Source organism: Bos taurus, chromosome 8 (assembly GCF_002263795.3).
Source record: "Bos taurus isolate L1 Dominette 01449 registration number 42190680 breed Hereford chromosome 8, ARS-UCD2.0, whole genome shotgun sequence".
NCBI classification, from domain to species: Eukaryota; Metazoa; Chordata; class Mammalia; order Artiodactyla; family Bovidae; genus Bos; species Bos taurus.
Genome location: NC_037335.1, coordinates 83,225,345 through 83,244,364, shown reverse-complemented (window position 1 = coordinate 83,244,364; position 19,020 = coordinate 83,225,345). Strand labels below are relative to the sequence as shown.

At 36.2% G+C, this 19,020-nt stretch overlaps 1 protein-coding gene across 21 annotated transcripts in view; it reads left to right on the top strand.

The window, feature by feature from the left end:
* CDC14B (cell division cycle 14B) overlaps positions 1–19,020 on the top strand; it is a 128,301-nt gene that overhangs the window by 82,654 nt on the left and 26,627 nt on the right. For all 21 annotated transcript variants that reach the window (XM_024995741.2, XM_024995730.2, XM_024995737.2 and 18 more), the window contains 5 exons: positions 3,901–3,977; positions 7,878–7,944; positions 10,483–10,545; positions 14,436–14,523; positions 14,834–15,064. In XM_024995741.2, coding sequence (XP_024851509.1) covers positions 3,901–3,977; positions 7,878–7,944; positions 10,483–10,545; positions 14,436–14,523; positions 14,834–15,064 — 526 coding nt within the window. The remainder of the gene's footprint in view (positions 1–3,900; positions 3,978–7,877; positions 7,945–10,482; positions 10,546–14,435; positions 14,524–14,833; positions 15,065–19,020) is intronic.

Here is a 19,020-nt window from a genome sequence, read left to right as displayed (position 1 = left end):
AAACCATGCTTTTCATGATACATGAACAGCACTACTGACTTCCTAAGTATTTTCTACCCCAATATTTTATTTTTCCGGTGAGATTGCCTTTTGCTGCTTCAGAGACATTGCTTACCCTGGAGAGAGAGAGCAGGTTCTCTTTACTTATGTTTCCTAAGCCATGGGGCTTCCTTACTATTACATTTCTGTACTTGCCACATTAAAAAAAAAAATTAGCCACTTTCAACAAACTGAAATGATCAGTTGGTAATAGTTTATTGCATTACTTACTGTATTATCTCTTGGTACTGTACAGACTATGCCATTACTTAGTGACTTAAAACAACAATTGATATTCTCTCTAATGGTTCCTGTGGGGAATGTATTTGAAAGTGGCTGACTTGGGTGTGTCTGTTTCTGGATTCAGCTGGGCTGCAGTTATCTGAAGGCATGACTGGAGAGGATCCAGTGCTTAGATGACCCGGTTTACACGCCCGGCAACTAGCAGTGGTTGTTGGCAAAGGCCCTCAGTTCCTTGCCATGTGGGCTGCCCTCACAAATAACAGCTTAATTTTCTTCGAATGAGGAGTCCTAAAGAAAGCACGGTAAAGGCCACAACATTTTTATGATCTAGCCTCAGAAGTCACATTCTACCATTAAATCCATCTGAGCCACCACAGAAGCTGGCCACTGTTTACAGAGTGGTGACCTGTTCCTTAAGGATGAAAATATCAGGAGATGAATATTTTTGGGGCTGTCTTGGAAGTTAGCTATTACAGTTGTTTAATATCTCGGCGTTTTCTATTTGGGGATAGCAACGTGCAGTTAGAGTGACCATTCTATATATATAGCTTTTCATGAAAATACACCAAAAGAATTTGATAAGCGTATAACTTCCAAATTGCTGGGAATACAGTGATGCATCATAACATTGGATTGATTTAGAGTTTACTAATTTGAGAATTTAGGTTAATATGGGAGCCATTTTAAGGATTCTTCTCAAGAACAAATTAATGATAATTTTATTTGGGAAGGGCTTTTGACTAGGGAAGTGGGTATAGAATTAAGAATTACAGATTGTTAGAAAACATTTCTTTGATTGTTACATGTTTAGTCCTCTGGGGCTGCTATAACAAAATGCCAGAGGCTGGGGAGGCTTGTAAATAACAGAAGTTTCTTTCTTACAGTTTTGGAGGCTGAGAATCCAAGATGGGGCTGACAGCATAGTCCAGTGCGGGCTCTCACATGGTGGAAAGGCCTGGGGGTCTCTCTGAAGTCCCTTTTATAAGACACTAATCCCATTCTTGAGGGCTTCACTCATGGCTGTCTCAAAGGCCACATCTGCTGTTAATACTACTATCACTTTTGGGAAGTTGGGTTTTAAACATGAATTTTAGATAGGACACAAACATTCAGATGATAGCATTGTATAACAAACTTACTCTGAATCTGTAAATTTCCTTCAGCTTATCTCGTTGTACCTAAAGTCTGTGTTTAAAAATTTCATCACTAGGAATTTACGTTTTTATTTCCATAGGAAAAAATGTTACATTGTTTTTGGGTTCTTTGAACTGAATTTGTATTCACAATTATTTAATGTATTAGAGGCTGTTTTTGTTGTGAAAGTTAGAAGGAAATAATACCATTGCAATTTTAGTAACTAAAGAAACCAAAGAACTACAGTCTTAAGTTGGAGGAATTGTCTTTAACCAGTGCTTAAGGAAAATTTTATATAATTTGAGAGAAGGTTGTATTAGAAATGTATATGTATGCAAATACATAAGTGAATCAAATCTTATTCTTACCCTCATTGACCCCCCAAAAAAGATTTAAAAGACTTTTTTCTTAAAGTAATATGTTAGATAAATATAATATTGACTGTGATTATAGATGATTTTGATTAATTAATTCATGGTAGTTTACAACCTTCTGTGAGTCAGTATTGCTGTTCTTAAAGATTTGTCTGAATCTTGATAAGAAAGCATTCCTTTGTTTTTGGGATTGATTGTTCTTTGTGGCTTTATATGCTGCTATAGATAAATACGTGTTAGAAGAGTCTGTATAGTTAGTTGATCATAGTTCTGTATTATTTTTAGAGTAAATGGGGTAAAATCATTTTTAGAAACAGGGTAGACATTTCCATTTATGAGTCTTAAAACAAAATTGATAAGATACCATCTGGAACCTGACTAGTTTTAAGATATATCCTTCTCTAAGTTTCAGAGATTCTTGCTGGATTTTTTATTTTTATAATTTTTCTTAATCCAGTGATGTTTTTATATTTATACCAATGTATTTTATCAATTATTTTAAAGTTTCCTAACTATTATAAGTAGATTTAAGTTCAGCAAATGAAGCATCAAATCAGAGTCCATACATGATTTATGCATGTGGAGTTATGGTGTAACATGAGACTTGGATTCTCACTTCAGAATGTTCACAATTTGGTAGAAGAAACAGCTCGTTTATATAAATCTAAGTAATGGCGATTTTAAAAATTCATAGTTAAATTCTTTTGTGATTTATTTTTACTAGTCAAAATTCAAAGTGTGTTTTATCCCAGAGTAAGCTTTAGAATTGAATTGAATTTGGGTGATAATATATGTATGCCACATCTGATGCTGTGGCCTCTCTCACCCCTTGTCTCTATATATGGGTGGAAAATGCCCTGCTGGAAGACTCTGAGTTGGAAAAAGACGTGCCTTTGGATAGAATGGGGGTCAGAAGTCCTAGGCAAGTTTAACTGGGGCTGTGGTGTGTCTTATTTAAAGGGATACCAGTGGAGCAGGTGAGGAAAAGGAGGAGATAATGAGACTAGTAAAATACTTCTGCAGTACTGGAAATGAGAAAAGCATGGAACAACAGCTATAAACTGAGAGAAAAGACTGCAGACCTGAAATCATATATATGGTCCATAAGTGTCAGGGCAGAAAACAAGATACTTCAGAAATGCAAAGAGGTCCATCGACTGCGGACCTCAAATGCTGAAAAATCTACCTGAAGTATTCTACCAGTTGAAAATTGAAGCATGACGTAGTTCTGAAGATAAAAGAAGCAAATGACAATAGTAAACAAATGAAGTTTTATAGGAAACCTGTACAATATCGTAAATTGTTAAATCTAAATGGATGGAGTTAATCAGCATCTTTGTTCCTCTCATCCGCCTCGCAGTCCCAGTCCCAATCCATCCTCTACTGCCATCTCCACATACTTCTTTACTATCATTTCAGTATTTTAGAAGGGAGGTGAGGTAAAAGCGTGTGTTTAGTCTAACATTTTGATTTATAAAATCTGTTCTTAAAATGCTAATTCTGGGCTTCCCTGATGGCTCAGTGGTAAAGAATCCACTTGGCAATGCAGGAGACATGGGTTCAACCCATGATCCAGGAAGATCCCCAATGCCACAGGAGAAAGTAAACCTGTGTGCCACAACTATTGAGCCTGTGCTCTAGGGCCCGGGAGCCACAAATACTGAGTCCACACGCTGCAAATACTGAAGCCCACGCACCCTGGAGCCTGTGCTCCACAAGAGAGGTCACCGCAATAAGAAGCCCGCACACCGCAACTAGAAAGTAGCCCCCAGTCTTCACAACGAGAAAAAAGCCTGAGCATAGCAGTGAAGACCCAGCACAGCCAAAAAAAGTTTCTTAATTTTTTAATGCTATACTTCTCTCCACAAAAGGTTGTAAATAGTTGTTGGTCAGGGCTCTTATTGCAAGCAACAGAAACCAGCTATGCCAGCAGATCTAAATAAAAGAGAAATTCACTGAGAGGATACTGAGTGACTCGTAGGATCCTTGGGAAAGCTAGAGAACCAGGCTCAGCTGATTGGCTAAAAATTGTACAAAACTTAGTTCTCAGTGACAGTACTATATCTTCATTTAGAAGTAAATTGCCTTTTTCTTCTCTCTTCAAATGTAGGTTATATATTTGGGGAAAACACCAGAAGACGCATATAGAATATTAATGTTTGGAGATGCAACCTATATTCCTTTCAGGTAAATATAAGAACATTATGGTAGATTCATTTAATCAGGCCCTTGCCAGAAATACTGTGGTATGGTTGTTTCTGAAGAAAGAAAACCTGATAATCATTTTGGGGTGGGTGCAAGTAACACCGTAGATCTAGGTTACTCAACACTGACGCTGTTGACGTTTTGTTGGGGTGGGGGATTGTTGAAGGTACTGTAGGACGTTTCACAGCATCACTGTTAAACCACTAGATGTCAGCAATGCCTTCACCCCCAGAAAGTCAATTATGAAAACCAAAAATGTCTCCAGACATTGCCAGATGTCTGTGGTGGTGGTGGTAAATCGCTTCTACATGAGAAATCAGAACCGCTCCCACTGTTGAAAATTTGTGCTTTGTAATCAGATTTGTGCTTTGTAATCAGAGTAAGATTTTACAGACTTTTTAATGATTTAACAGAGTATGTCTATGTCTGTGGAATCTAATAATAGGAGAATTTAGACTTGTGTTTATATGTTTTTTCCTTTCATTTTTATAATAATTCAGTTTTATTTACAAAAATAAGATTATTGCATAATCGTTGGTATGTAATACCAATATTGGTATGTATTACTGTATTTCACAAAAGTATCAGCCTTTGACAGATTTAAAAATCTGTGCCTCACCACATTTTGTTCTAAAGAACTTACTAATTGAAAGTAAGCAAATCAGAGTGAATAAAACTGGATAATATTTTGACAGAAATTATAGTCTTTTATCTTTGCCATTGCAAGAGCCCAGAACAACTACAACTGTTAACAAAGTGTTGCTAACAAGGAACTGTGTGAGAATAGCATTCATCCATAGTCAATTACTTCTTTGATGCTCCATAGCAATATTTAATTAGATTTAACTTAACGTACACATAATTCTTCAACCACTGAATTTTAAAATGTATGTATACATATATATATAAAATCTCTTAATGAATTATATTAGACATTTTTATGCCTGTCTAAATAAAAAAAGTATAAAATATAGTTCAAGTTTTTTTTTTTAAAACCTTTTATCATAGTTATGAAGAGCATGTGCATCTCCTCTTTGGTATTACCTATAACACTCCTTACTTCTTAATTGACTTTTTTTTTGTCTCTGTTCTTTATTTTCTTGAGAGGTAATATTGCAGAGCTGCTAATAGCTTGGCTATTGACCTCAGACAGATGAGAGTTTGACTCTAAGTTCTGCAACTAATATCTCTGTGGTTCTTTACAAATACAAGGCTTGGTTTCTTAGTCTATAAATGGGAATGATAGTAATATCATCCTAATGAAGTATGAGGGTTAAGTAACATCCTGCATATGAAACACTTGGTGCCTGAACCCTAGCTAACATTTGTTAACCATTCATGTTTTTTCCTTTTTAAATCCATGCATAACTTAGACACAATTAAAAACTCCATGACTCATATATACAGCACAGTAAACGTCTACATTTGTGTATGTAGATACCATCCTTTCAAGATACAGAACATTGTCAGTCCCCATAAAGATTCCCTTTTATCCCCTTTCCAAAAGTGTTTCTTATTTTTGAACTTTGTGTAAATGAAATCATAGAGTATGCATTTTTGGAGAACTGGGATCTAGTTTTTTAAATATATATTGTCTGTGAGGTGTATCTTTGTGGTGGCAGGTGTTAGTGGTTTGTCCTATTTTTACTGCTTTTGTAGCCTTCCATTCTATGAATATACCACATTTTATTTGTCCATTTTCTTTTTGATGGATACTTCGGTTATTTTCAGTTTTTGGCTATTATGAGTATAATCTGCTATGAAAATTGTAATTTTTTTAAACTAGTATTTGACATTGTTTTGCTGTTTCTAAGCAGTATTCCTTTATTGATTCTCATCTGCTTTTCCAAGTTTGTTAAATTATCTATGACAAGCTTTCACCCCACAAAGGCTTATATCCAGATTGATAGCTGCTATTATGCCATTTTGAAGAAGTCTAATTGCTTGGGTGGGAGGAAGGAGATGTGGGTGTGTTTAAAGTTGGAAGTGTTAATGAAATAAACATGAGTGAATAAAGAAAGAGCCTTGTCTATTCTGATAATATAGCAGAACTTTATCCAAGCTCAGATCAAAGCTCAATTAGAGCAGGACTTGGCCCACAGGAGGTTATTCACAATTATGCTTTGAATAAATGCTCAAATTGTCACAAAAACTGAATCACCATGCCTTTAACTTGATTGGAAAAGAATTATCAGTAAGTTAGCAATCATAGCTAACTGAGAGGAAATGGTGAAAAACATTGGGATGTGATTTGAGAGTTCATTGTCTTTCTACTGATAATTTTGATTTTGATTTAGATTAAACTTACTTTCCTACCTTAGCTTCTCTATCTTAAAAACATTCCTTATTCCATAAAACAGTTATTTGTACAGAACATTATGTGTAATCATGTAAGTCAGTGGTTCTTGAACTCTTGGAGGACCCAGCCTCACCCCTAGAACTCTGACTCACAGGTCTGGTGTAGAGGTTGAGAATTAAATTTCTAACAAGTGAGGTTGATGTTGCTGCTGCTTGCCCAGGGAGCATGCTCTGAGAACTAAAGCTGCAGGTCATTCTGTTTTTCTCCTTCCTGAATATTACCAGTAAGCTATTGGTAAAGATCATTTTCTTGGTCACGTTGAAACCTTTTCTAGCTTCTGGAAGATCAGCTTTTAAACTCAGAAGCTTATAGAACACAAATGGCGTGTTGTAAGGCCTTGTGTCCAGTCCTCAAGAAGGCTAACATATACTGCAATAATTCTAGTGAATTCAGACAGTAATATCTAAAGCTGTCTTAGCTAAAAAGGATACCCTTTTCTTTAATGTTAATATAGTAGTCTATATTCTTAAAAGTTTGTACAAAAATTAAACATTTTAAATGTACAGTTTGATTTTTCAGGTAAGTAAAGTACTGTGTGAAAACCCAACCAAGGCAGGCAATTAATTATAGCTCCAGTAACAACCTGGTTCCACATAAGGACCAAATAAGTACCATTCTGATTAGGCATAATTGTTTGGCATGCCTAGAATGGTCATAATTAATTTTTATCTTGCTTAATTCTTAAAATTTTCACTTTGTAATGAAATGACTCAAGGGAGACAAAAAGGAGAAGCAGGTGGGAATGGAGGAGTACCTTATTTTTCTGGACAAAGTCTTAACTGATACTGAGACTTGTGTCACTAATCTTGTAGTAAGATTACTGATAGGTATTGATACAGTATTGCATGGGGCTAACTACCTAACTGTTAAAGCACTTTTCCCAAGTGTAGAGTGACTCTAGTAACAGTAGTTGACTCATTCGTTTCTGTGGTTTTATTGGTACGCTTGTCCTTGGAACCAGAAAAAAATTATCCAGTTAAATTGTTAAAAGTCATAAATGCATAATGAGAGAAGCAAAATATTCTTTAGCTTGCACCTGTTATTTCAAATACTATCTTGATCTCCAAATTTTTTTGCTACGTGGGTGTAGATATGCACACACACAACATATATGTACAGAATCAAAAAGCAGTGTTTCCTGCTAACAATTTGACATGGTATTTGAATAACAAATTCAAATGTCTTTTTGAGAGGAGGAGTACATACTATTGAGAAGTTGAACTCAAAAAGGAACTTTTGAAGCTGAACTATTAAAGCCAAAACAATCTAGAGAGATCATTTGAGATTTAGAATGTGGTCATTATTGAACAACATCTATAAAACAGTATCCACTGGAATAGGTGGGAGGTACAGTGAAATGTATAACAGTGACTTATCCTTTATTTAAAAACGAAAAGGCAAAAATTCTTTTTTTTTTTCTTTTGAAACTGAATATGTGTTTGATTTTCAATCAGCTTTGTCTTGAGATAAGTGTAAGCAGAAAATTAACTGAGCTATGTACTTCAATACTTTTGGAATTTCAGAGATGCTGCCTATGGAAGTTGCAATTTCTTCATTACACTTCTTGACTGTTTTTATGCAGTAAAGAAGGTAAGTGACTCATAGGATGAGCCTATTGTTGTGCTGGAGAACTTAAATACAGTGCAAGGAAGACAGGCCTTCTCCAAAGACCTCCTAAGATGTGTATGATGTCAGAGGTGTCCCATTTCCCTGCCAACATTAGAATGACAACTAAACTAGAAAACAGATTATTCTGAATCTGAGTGCTTCTCTGTGTGAGTTGGGGGAAAGGCACTTGAACACAAGAGATGTGAAGAAACAGTTATGTAATTAGGTTCTAAATTCAGAATTGGTTTTGAATGCGTTGTGATGTCAAAGAAAAACAAAAAGTAAATAGATTACTGGTTTCTGAATTCTCTTTGATTTATGTATTTTATGAGTCTGATTGCCAGCAATTCTGTTTACAACAGATATTTCTGTAACACACTGTTAAACACTTTGTTTTTGTATCTTCAATAATTCAATTTCTAGTTCAACAGAAGTATTTGAATAGCCCATTAGTTTGTTACTAGCTTTTATATAAAGAACTAAGTAGGTCATTACTGCTTTCTCAAAGCTATTTAAAAATAACTCCTGTGTTTTATAACGAGGGCTACTTGCTGTCTTTGACTTCAGGGGATAGCTTCCTATCACATTCTAAATGAATAGGGTCCCCTGGAATCAGGTGATACAGCAGACCCTGGTTATAACACTCACTCCCTCCAGTGTTATTTTTGAATATCAGGACAGTGCAGGAAACTAGAATTGTTAATCAGTAGCCCTTAGATCAAATAAGCTTTCAACAACATCTCAAGTTTTGTGTGACTTGTATTTTCAGAGGGAGAAGGAACCCAAGTTTACTGTCTGGTATGATGAAACATGGTGGCTTTCTGAGAATTGTGACAGAAATTTTATGGGCTAAGCTGAGAGACCTAGTTAGTGCACAGATTCAGAGGTTAATTAGTATAGCTTTTGTCCTGTAATAAGGTAGTGAGGATGGACCTTAATTCTGGGGATTTGAGTCCAGTGACTCTGTGGTATAAGGACCTGATGAAGGTTGCCACACACTGAGATAGTTCCACGAGGCCTCAATTTAGGCACTTACTGGGCAGAGGATGCCATCAGGAGGTGGAGGGACAGTTGGTATAAATGACCCCTCCCAGTTACAGTTAACAGTCCTTGCCAGTTGGACCCTAGGAAGTTGCCAGTGCAGGCAGGCATACTTATCCTTGATCCTAGGATCCTAGGATTCCCTTCTCTCCAGTCCTGCAACCACATATATTTGAGAAAAAAAAAAAAGAAGAAGAAACACTTAGGAGGGCTTTGGCGATGATCTACTATAACATTGACTTCGTGTTTTTTTAAATCAGATATTATATACAAAGTTTAATCAGCTGTAACTATAGATCAAAGATTTCTTTTTTCATACTGCATTTTAATTTTTTTTGAGACAACAGCTTCTGATTTTTCCATTTAAAGATTTTTATTTGTGACTGATTTTGAATATTATTGTTTGAAATATTTATAAATATAATAATTATATCTTGATTTTAGTGCTTTTTAAAAAATACTACTCTAATAAGATCTCCGTATGAAATTCAAAGACTAGAAATCCCCTGCAGATTGATGACTTTTTATTGTATCATTCTGTTAGGAACAGCTCTAGTCTAAATATGATATATATTGTTTCAAATTCAAAAGAAAATTCATCTTAGATTTGGTCTTGGAATTAGGACTTAAACAACTATATTTTATAAAATACAATTTTTGTTGTTTGGTATTGTAGCCTTATTTCTCATTCATATTTCAATAGTTTATATTTTGCAGACTGGTTTTGCAGAATCACCCCTTTTCAACCAAGAATAACTTCTTGAGCAAGAATTGTTACTTACATACTGTCTGTCTTAGTAAGCAGGGAGAACGATTGTCAGAAGCCACCAGATTGTCCTTGTCTCAGAAAATAGTTACTTTGCTTACTTTGCTTAGCATACTCTTCTTATTGCAACTCAGAATGAGGCTACAGAAAGGAAAATTCATGTATTTTTTCCTTATTGAAAAAAGTTTTTTTCTCTCAAAAAATTTGAATTTTAGTGTTTGTCTCAGGGCTGTCTTTAGTATAAGAAATACTAATCTTTTAATTCAAGACTGTTCAGAAGAATTTGAAAGTGAAGATATGTATAAAGTGTAAGATTGTTTGATATAAACTAACCCATGGTTTCTTCCCTTTGTTATTGTTTGTTTAGCAACCATTGGGTTATGCATTATATTTGAAGCCTGAATGGTGTTCATCTAATAAACTAGTAGGATTACTTTGAAGGCTTGATAATTTAGATCTTGCATGGATAGGATGATTAATGAAGAAAAATGAAAAAGAAAATCTCATTAAAATATATATTGTTGTAACTGATGTTTCTGATGATAGAAGCATTTAAAAGACATCGTCCACCTCCTTTGAAAGCCATTCCATGGAACATAATCTAAATACAATGCTTTCAAGGGTGCCTTCTGATACTTACTATTAAGAATTTGTATTGAAAATTGTTTCCTTATTTGCGTCTTTATTCTTAAAAGCTTACCTTTGGATTTTAGGCAATGCAGTATGGCTTCTTTAATTTCAACTCATTTAACCTGGATGAATATGAATACTATGAAGTAAGTTTTCAAGGATATTGTTTTTAACTCTTTTTTTATATATGTTTTACTTCCAGAAGTAATATTCTTTTTTTTTTTAATTGAACAATTTAGATGTATATAAAGTCATCTTTCTCTTACTCCTGTTTCTGCAGTCCTAGTTCTTATTGATTTTTTGCACTTGTTACATCCTTTTGGAGTGAGTGAGTGTGCTCCTAGGCATTTTTCTTTAATTTTTAGTTAAAAAAATTTTTTAAGTATTGATGACTTTTATAGAGTGAATTAAATGAGTTAATGTTTATGAAATCCTTAGTATAGGATCTGATGAAATGAATAGCCAGTATACATCTAATTACCTCTGGAAAACACGTATTTTTGTCAGAACCTTTTGTTTATATGAAGTCAAGACATTTTTGGATGCAGATTACAAAAAGTAAACACAAATGGCTTAAATAAAATGGGGAGATTTATTGGTTTACATAAGCAAAATGTCCAGGAGCAAGGGTAATTCATGCATACCAGATTCAGGTATACAAACACTTACCAGAAATTGAGCTGAAACCAGTTTTGTTCCAAGGCCAGTTCTCCCCAGTTCTTATTTATAAGCAGCAACTATATAAGAATTTTCCTGGGTAAAATAACCGAATTACTTAGGTATAGTTTGAATAGCAGCAGCAGTCAGCTCTATTTTCCAAAGGCTGACTATTGTAGCCCCCCCCCCAAAAAAAAGCTATTAAATAACAGTTATTAGGACCAAAAGTTAACTAACTATAAGGTCTGTTGGATAAAGATGGCTGCCAACAGCTTTGATTTACCCTTTTGATTTACTTCAGATCAGATCAGTCGCTCAGTTGTGTCCGACTCTCTGCAACCCCATGAATCGCAGCACACCAGGCCTCCCTGTCCATCACCAACTCCCGGAGTTCACTGAGACTCACATCCTTTGAGTCAGTGATGCCATCCAGCCATCTCATCCTCTGTCGTCCCCTTCTCCTCCTGCCCCCAATCCCTCCCAGCATCAGTCTTTTCCAATGAGTCAACTCTTTGCATGAGGTGGCTAAAGTACTGGAGTTTCAGCTTTAGCATCATTCCTTCCAAAGAAATCCCAGGGCTGATCTCCTTCAGAATGGACTGGTTGGATCTCCTTGCAGTCCAAGGGACTTTGATTTACTTAGCTTACTGGAAAAGAATGTTCATAGCTCCAGCAGGAGACTAACCGGTTCCTCTCATTGGCTTGGCTTAGATCATGTCTCTGCCCCTGAACCAAGCTGTGATTTTGGTAAGGGCAGTGGATGAGCGGGTGCAGAATACTTTGGTCATCCCAAGAGCTGAAATTGGGTCAGCCCTATCAAATCATACAGACCAAAAAGAAGGATGGTACACAGAGAGGAGAGAGACAGGCAAAACCACAGATGTCCTTTATGTTTTTTTAAGGTAGTGTATTTTTTTTTTTTTGAGAAAGAGTAATTTGATTCTCCCATTCTACCCTCCAAGTACATAATGAGTAAGATGTTATGCTAAATGTCTTTTTCAGCCAAGAATACTTGTGGAATCTTGGTTTGTTTTGTTTTTTTTCTATCCTGCTATAGTTATCTTGAGCAGTCTCACTAATAATAGAGTGATTCCACAGACAACACTCTATTCAGCAGCACCTTAAATCCTCAGATAACTATTCTTTCACAATTTCTAAAATAGCTATTATTTTAAACCCCTAGGTATAATTGAACTATTTTCTTGATGAATTGGGTTAATAGGTACTGCTGATCATTATCGGAGAAGGCAATGGCACCCCACTCCAGTACTCTTGCCTGGAAAATCCCATGGACGGAGGAGCCTGGTGGGCTGCAGTCCGTGGGGTCGCGAAGAGTCGGACACGACTGAGTGACTTCCCTTTCACTTTTCACTTTCATGCACTGGAGAAGGAAATGGCAACCCACTCCAGTGTTCTTGCCTGGAGAATCCCAGGGACAGGGGAGCCTGGTGGGCTGCCGTCTATGGGGTCACACAGAGTCGGACACGACTGAAGCGACTTAGCAGCAATAGCTATATGTTTATAAAGTACAATATGCATTTACCATCTTAATTACTGAATATAGTTGAATTATTAACACCATTTTTTGTACTTCCCCTTATGAAAATTGAGCAACTTTCACTTTATCAAAATTAAACATTTAAAATAAAATATACTTTCTCTTTTTAGATAAGCAAAACACCAGTTAGTGTTCCCTCAGTGTTACTTGTTTTTTACTAAGGAGTAATTATAAGTGCTAATTAGCTTCCTTCTCACCAATGCAGCAATTGCAGCATTGCTGTGAAGTAGCAGGGTCACCAACAAATGTCATTTACTTAGAAATTGCATTGAGACACAGGTAACTGTTAAGTAGCTACAGACCATAATGGTAGCTTTGTTTAGTTTCTATGAAAGTGAAAGTCACTCAGTCATGTCCGACTCTGTGAGTCCATGGAGTTCTCCAGGCCACTGGAGTGGGTAGCCATTCCCTTCTTCAGGGGATCTTCCCAACCCAGGGATCGAACCCAGGTCTCCTACATTGCAGGCTGATTCTTTACCAGCTGAGCCACCAGGGAAGCCCTTAATCTCTATATTTAGAAATTTTGGATTGGTAGTTTTCATTGATTCCATGATGCCCATTTTTTCCTGTTTTAACTTTTCTGAATTCAGGATGCATCTTACAGTATATGATACCTGTGATTCAACGAAATCTAATCACAGATTTCTCATTTTAAAACTCTGATTTTACTTCAAAGTCAGAACATCTGGCAATGCTTGTCCTCATTCTTACTTACATCTTTTAGCCTGAAATGAACATGGGCTCATCAGTTCCCTTGACTTATAACTAAGTCAAGTAAATCAGTTTTGGGTTACTTGCTTGACCTATAGATCTTAAGGCAACTGTTGATTTTTTTTTCTTGCCTATTCTTAGGTGGATGAAAATATACTCTAGTTGTAAAGCTGATGGAACTTGTGTTTATGTTCTCTCCTTCCCCACTATCAACTGTCTCCTACTTTCTGCTTAAGTCTTTTTGTAGCCATCTCTATTGTTATTAAACTTGAACTTTATCTTAGAATAATTGTATAATTCAATCCAAAAGACTTAATAACAGGAAGTAAAGTGTTTTAAATTTCAGTTTAGATATGATCTCTGTATTCTTGTGATTTTAAGTTTTCTGGTGAATTTTAGTAAAAAATGTTCATTGATTTCTCTAATTAAATAGGCAGCAAAATGATAGAAAAGTGCCTCTGTAGAAATAAAAAGTAAATATTGAGAAACCAGGACCCTAGATTGATTTTTTTTCTTCTTTATTCTTAAATAAAGAAGAAAAAAAAATCAATAAAGTAATGATTGCTCACATTGGAAGCCAATTAGTAATTCAGGAAAACAGGAAAGTTTCCATATCCCTCATGATAGAAAATTTGGTTTTCTTACTGATTAGCAGCAACTACATAAGAATTTACTTGGATAAAATAAAGTATTTAGGCATAGTCTGGATAGCAGCAGCAGTCAGCTGTATTTTCCAGAGGCTGACTATTGTAGGGGAAAAAAAATGCTGTTTAAGTGAAAGTTATTAGGACCAGAAGTTAACTAACTATAGTCTCTTGGTATCCATGGGGGATTGGTCCCAGGACCCACTGTTGATATCAGAATCCACAGGTGTTCAAGTCTCATAGTCAGCCTTCCAAATCCACAGATGCAAAACCCACAGATATTGAGGGCTGACTATTCCCTGGGAGTATTCATAACAGGATAAATTTTAGTTTCCTGTCTCATGGTCATTTGTAAACAGCTTTTGTGCTAAAGGAAATGGATTTGAAGTCCTTAAGATACTCACTATTGAAAGGGACCTGGAGAGGAGATTAAATATAAGAATGAATTGTGATCTTCCTTTTGCAGAAAGCAGAAAATGGAGATTTAAATTGGATAATACCAGACCGATTTCTTGCCTTCTGTGGACCTCATTCAAGAACCAGACTTGAAAGTGGTATGCAAAAATATGAGACCAGTATAGTTTTGTTATTAAAAGTATCCATCCGCTATTTTCTTTTAAAAGAGGCCAGAGCTCTGCTCTCTTAATTAAGTGTACACTTGAACATTTTATCTCATCTTTCTGCCTGGATTTTAATTTTTAAATTTTTTTTTCATAGTTATAATCAAATTGGTATTCAATCCCCAGTCCAGATACTGTTTCCATGTAGTTACAAGTGATACTGTTTCCATGCAGTTACAAGTGATACTGTTATCCATTGTTTCCTTTCTGCATTTTACAACATCTGGTGAATTTCTTCATGTAGGTTACCATCAGCATTCTCCTGAGGCTTATATTCCATATTTTAAGAATCACAACGTTACTACAGTTATTCGTCTGAATAAAAGGATGTATGATGCCAAACGCTTTACAAATGCTGGTTTCGATCACTATGATCTTTTCTTTGCGGATGGCAGCACCCCTACTGATGCCATCGTTAAAGAATTTCTGGATATTTGTGAAAATGCAGAGGGTGCCATTGCAGTACACTGTAAAGGTATGTTTCTAGTGTTGGTTAAAGAGTGGTGGACATGTATATATGTGTGTATAGAAACACACCGTACTCATTTAGATTATATGCAAGGACACATGAAGATGCCTTTGTTTTAAAGAGTCTTTTTTTTTCCTTTTGTGGTTTGCTTTTTTTCGTAAAACTACTTTATTGAGGTATTGGCATAAAAAAGCTGTGCATGTAAAGAACGCCTTTCTTTATTTATTTTGGCTGCTCTAGGTCTGTTGCAGTGTGCAGGCTTCTCTCTAGTTGTGGCGTGTGGGTTCTCTAGTTGTGTGTGGGCTCTCTAGTTGTGTTGTGCGGGCTGCGGAGCTCACAGGCCCAGTAGGTGTGGCTTGTGGACTTAGTTGCCCTGTGACGTGTGGGATCTTAGTTCTCCAACCAGGAATCAAACCCGCATACCTTGCATTGGAAAGTGGATTCTTAACTACTGGATGACCAGGGAAGTCCCAAAGAATGCTTTTAAACCCCCAATTTCATATGGAAAGTATAATAAATTAAGTTGTATTCATCGGTAACCCTACAAAGGCTTATCACATTCATTTATTCATTAAATGTCTATTCAGCGCCTACTTTGGTAGGTTCTGGCATATGTCAGTGAGCAGAGAAAACTCAAAGAGCTTATCTTTTGGACTTTGTTTTCTAACAAGTAGCTAGATTTTCAGTAACTAGCACAGTGCCTGGTACTTAATAAGTATTTATTGAATGAGTGTGTGGATATACTAGGATTTATTAAACTTTTCTTTTTTGGTTATTCAACTAAAAAGACAAGGGATATATTTTTGTTAAGAAAAATCCAACATTGGGGAAAAGAAAAACTAAACAGCAAACCCTGGAGCATATAAGAAATCTAATTACTGGAGTTCCCACATTATCAGATTCAAATTTTCAGTTTTCACTGAAAATTCAGTTTTCACCAAAATATCTCAAGGACTGCCAAGAAACATGAAAGGATAGCTCATTTCAAGGAAAAAATGAATCAACGGAAACTGTCCCAAAGAAAGACCAGAGGGTGAACTTATTAGACAAAGGTGTTAAAACAACTATATTTTTTTGTTGTTGTTGCCACATGGCATGGGAGTATCCCTGATCAGGGGTTGAACCTATGCCCCCTGCAGTGGAAGCATGGAGTTTTAACCAGTGGACTGCCAGAGAACTCCTAAAACATCTGTCTTAAAGGTGCTCAAAGAGGTAAAAGAAAATGTACACAAAGTCAAGAAAACAATGTATGAATCAAATTAAAATATCAACAGGAGAGACAAAGCATTAAAAGGAAAAAGGAAATTCTGGAACTAAAATGAAAAATTTACTGATGAGATTCACAAGCAGTCATAAGCGGGCAGAAGGAAGAATCAGCAAACTTAAAGACAGAATAATTGAAATGATCGGGTCTGAGAAAAGTAAAAGTGAAGTCACTCAGTTGTGTCTGACTCTGCGACCCCATGGACTGTAGCCTATCAGGGTCCTCTGTCCATAGGATTCTCCAGGCAAGAATACTGGAGTGGGTTGCCATTTCCTTCTCCAGGGGATCTTCCCAACCCAGGGATCAAACCCAGGTCTACCGCATTGCGGGCAGACGCTTTACCATCTGAGCCACCAGGGAAGCCCCTAGGTCTGAGGAACAACAACAAAAAAAAGACTGAAACGGGACCCAAGCCTAAGAGAAGTCTGAGGCACCATGAAGTAAGCCAGTGTATGGATTTTGGGAATCCCAAAGGGACAAGAGAAAGAAGCAGGGAGATTATTTGAAGAATTAATGTCTGAGAACTTCCCAAATGTGATTAAAGACATGAATGTAAACATCAGAAAGCCCAACAAACTCCAAGCATGAAAAACTCAAGACCTACATCAAGATGCAGTCAGTCAGTCATTGTAAAGCCAGAGACAAAGAGAACCCTGAAAGTAACAGAAGAGAATCAACTTATGACATACAAGGATCCCAGTAAGATTATCAGTATATTTCTCATCAGAGACTTTGGAGGCCAGAGGGCAGTAGGTTGCTATGTTTAAAGTGCTGAAGGAAAAAGAGTGTCAACCATAAATCCTATGTCTGGCACAACTGTCCTTCAAAAATGATGGAGAATTTAAGATATCCCTAGATCACTAAAAGCTGAGGGAATTTGCTGCCACTAGGCTTGCCTTGCAGGAAATGGTAAAGGTCGAATGAAAGGACTCTAGACAGTCACTCAGTGCTGTATAAAGAAATTAAAATCTCTGTGAAAGTACGTACGTGAACGGTTATAAAGGCTATTACTGTTGTCACTTTGGTTGTAAACGCTCCAATCAAAAGACAGAAATTGGAAGAATGGCTTACAAAAATAATCTAGCTATATGCTACCTAAAAGATACTAAGTTTAGATCCAAAGACACAAAGAGGTTGAACATGAAAGGATGAAAAATTTCGTGTAGATTGTAACCAAAAGAGAGAGGTGATTGTCAGACAAAATAGACTTTAAATCAAGAAGATTACAAGAGACAAGAACGTTATATATTAACAAAGGTTTCAACAGAGCAAGAATATATATATATATATAGAACAATTATAAACTTTTTACATGCCTAATAACAGATGTTCAAAATACAAGAGGGAAAAATTGACAGACTTGAAGGAGAAAACAGTTGTACTGTAATAGTTGGAAATTTAAATATCCCATCTTCAACAGTGGTTGGGACAGTCAGACAGAAGATAAGGAAATAGAGGACTTGAACAGCACAACAAACCATCTGTATCTAACAGACTTATACAGAACTCTGTGACCACCAACCAACAGAATATAATTTGTCTCAAGTATACTTGGGACATAGTAGTAGTGATGTTAATTTGTTAATGATGCTGTCTCTGCATTTTAAAATGGTTAAAATGATCAGAAACTGACCCCAAAGGGACATAGATCTTTGAATTAAAAAATTTAAAATGACTGTCTTAAAAATGCTCCATGAGCTCTTTTGCTTAGGTCTGTGGCGCCGGCAGGATGGACAAGTGTTGCAGTCTTCATACTGCTGGGAAGCTCCATCGCCATCACAGGTGGCACGATAGACAGTCCAAGAAAGCCTATTAGGACCCAAGGCCAGTCCTTTTGGAGGCACTTCTCATGCAAAGGGAATTGTGGCAGAAGAAGTAGGCATTGAAGCCAGACAGCCAAATTCTGCCATCAGGAAGTGTATCAGGTTTAGCGAATCAAGAATGACAAAATAATCACAGCCTTTGTTGTTTGAATGTTTCTGAGGAAAATGATGAAGTTCTGATTGCTGGATTTGGTTGCAAAGGTCATGCTGTTGGTGACATTCCTGGAATCTGCTTTAAGGTTGTCAAAGTAGCCAATGTCTCTCTTTTGGTGTTATACAAAAGGCTAAAAGGAAAGACCAAGATCATAAGTTTTGATGGTGAAATCCTGATAGTAATAAATTTTCGTATCACCTACCCCAAAAGAAACCTCAGTGAGCTAAACAGAATCATAGAGAAGTAATTGAAATCAGGAAAGTGATTCATAAAAAAAAATCCATTCAAATGATAAAGTTTATATTAGGCATATTTTGCCAAATCTAAAAAATAAAACAAAATCCAACTTTGGTTATTTCATTTTTTTCCAACTATAATAAGCAGTTGAGGTGATTTTCAGCTGAAATGCACAGGATAGCCACCACAATAAAGAATTATCTCATTCCAAATGTCAATAGTGCTGAGGTTGGGAAACTCTGAAGTTCACTGCTGACCAGTTAAAAATCTAAAGAGGATTTGATATGATAAGATCTTTGGTGAAGAAAACTGATGATGGTGTGAAGGTTGGATTATCAAGGGAAAAGGAAGATTCATTGGCAGTGTATTGATTTGCTCTAAGTACTATAATAGAATACTAAACAACAAAAAATTTATTTTCTTATAATTGAGAGTTGCCTGACTAGCTCAGTCAGTAGAGCATAAGACTTACTTTCTCACAATT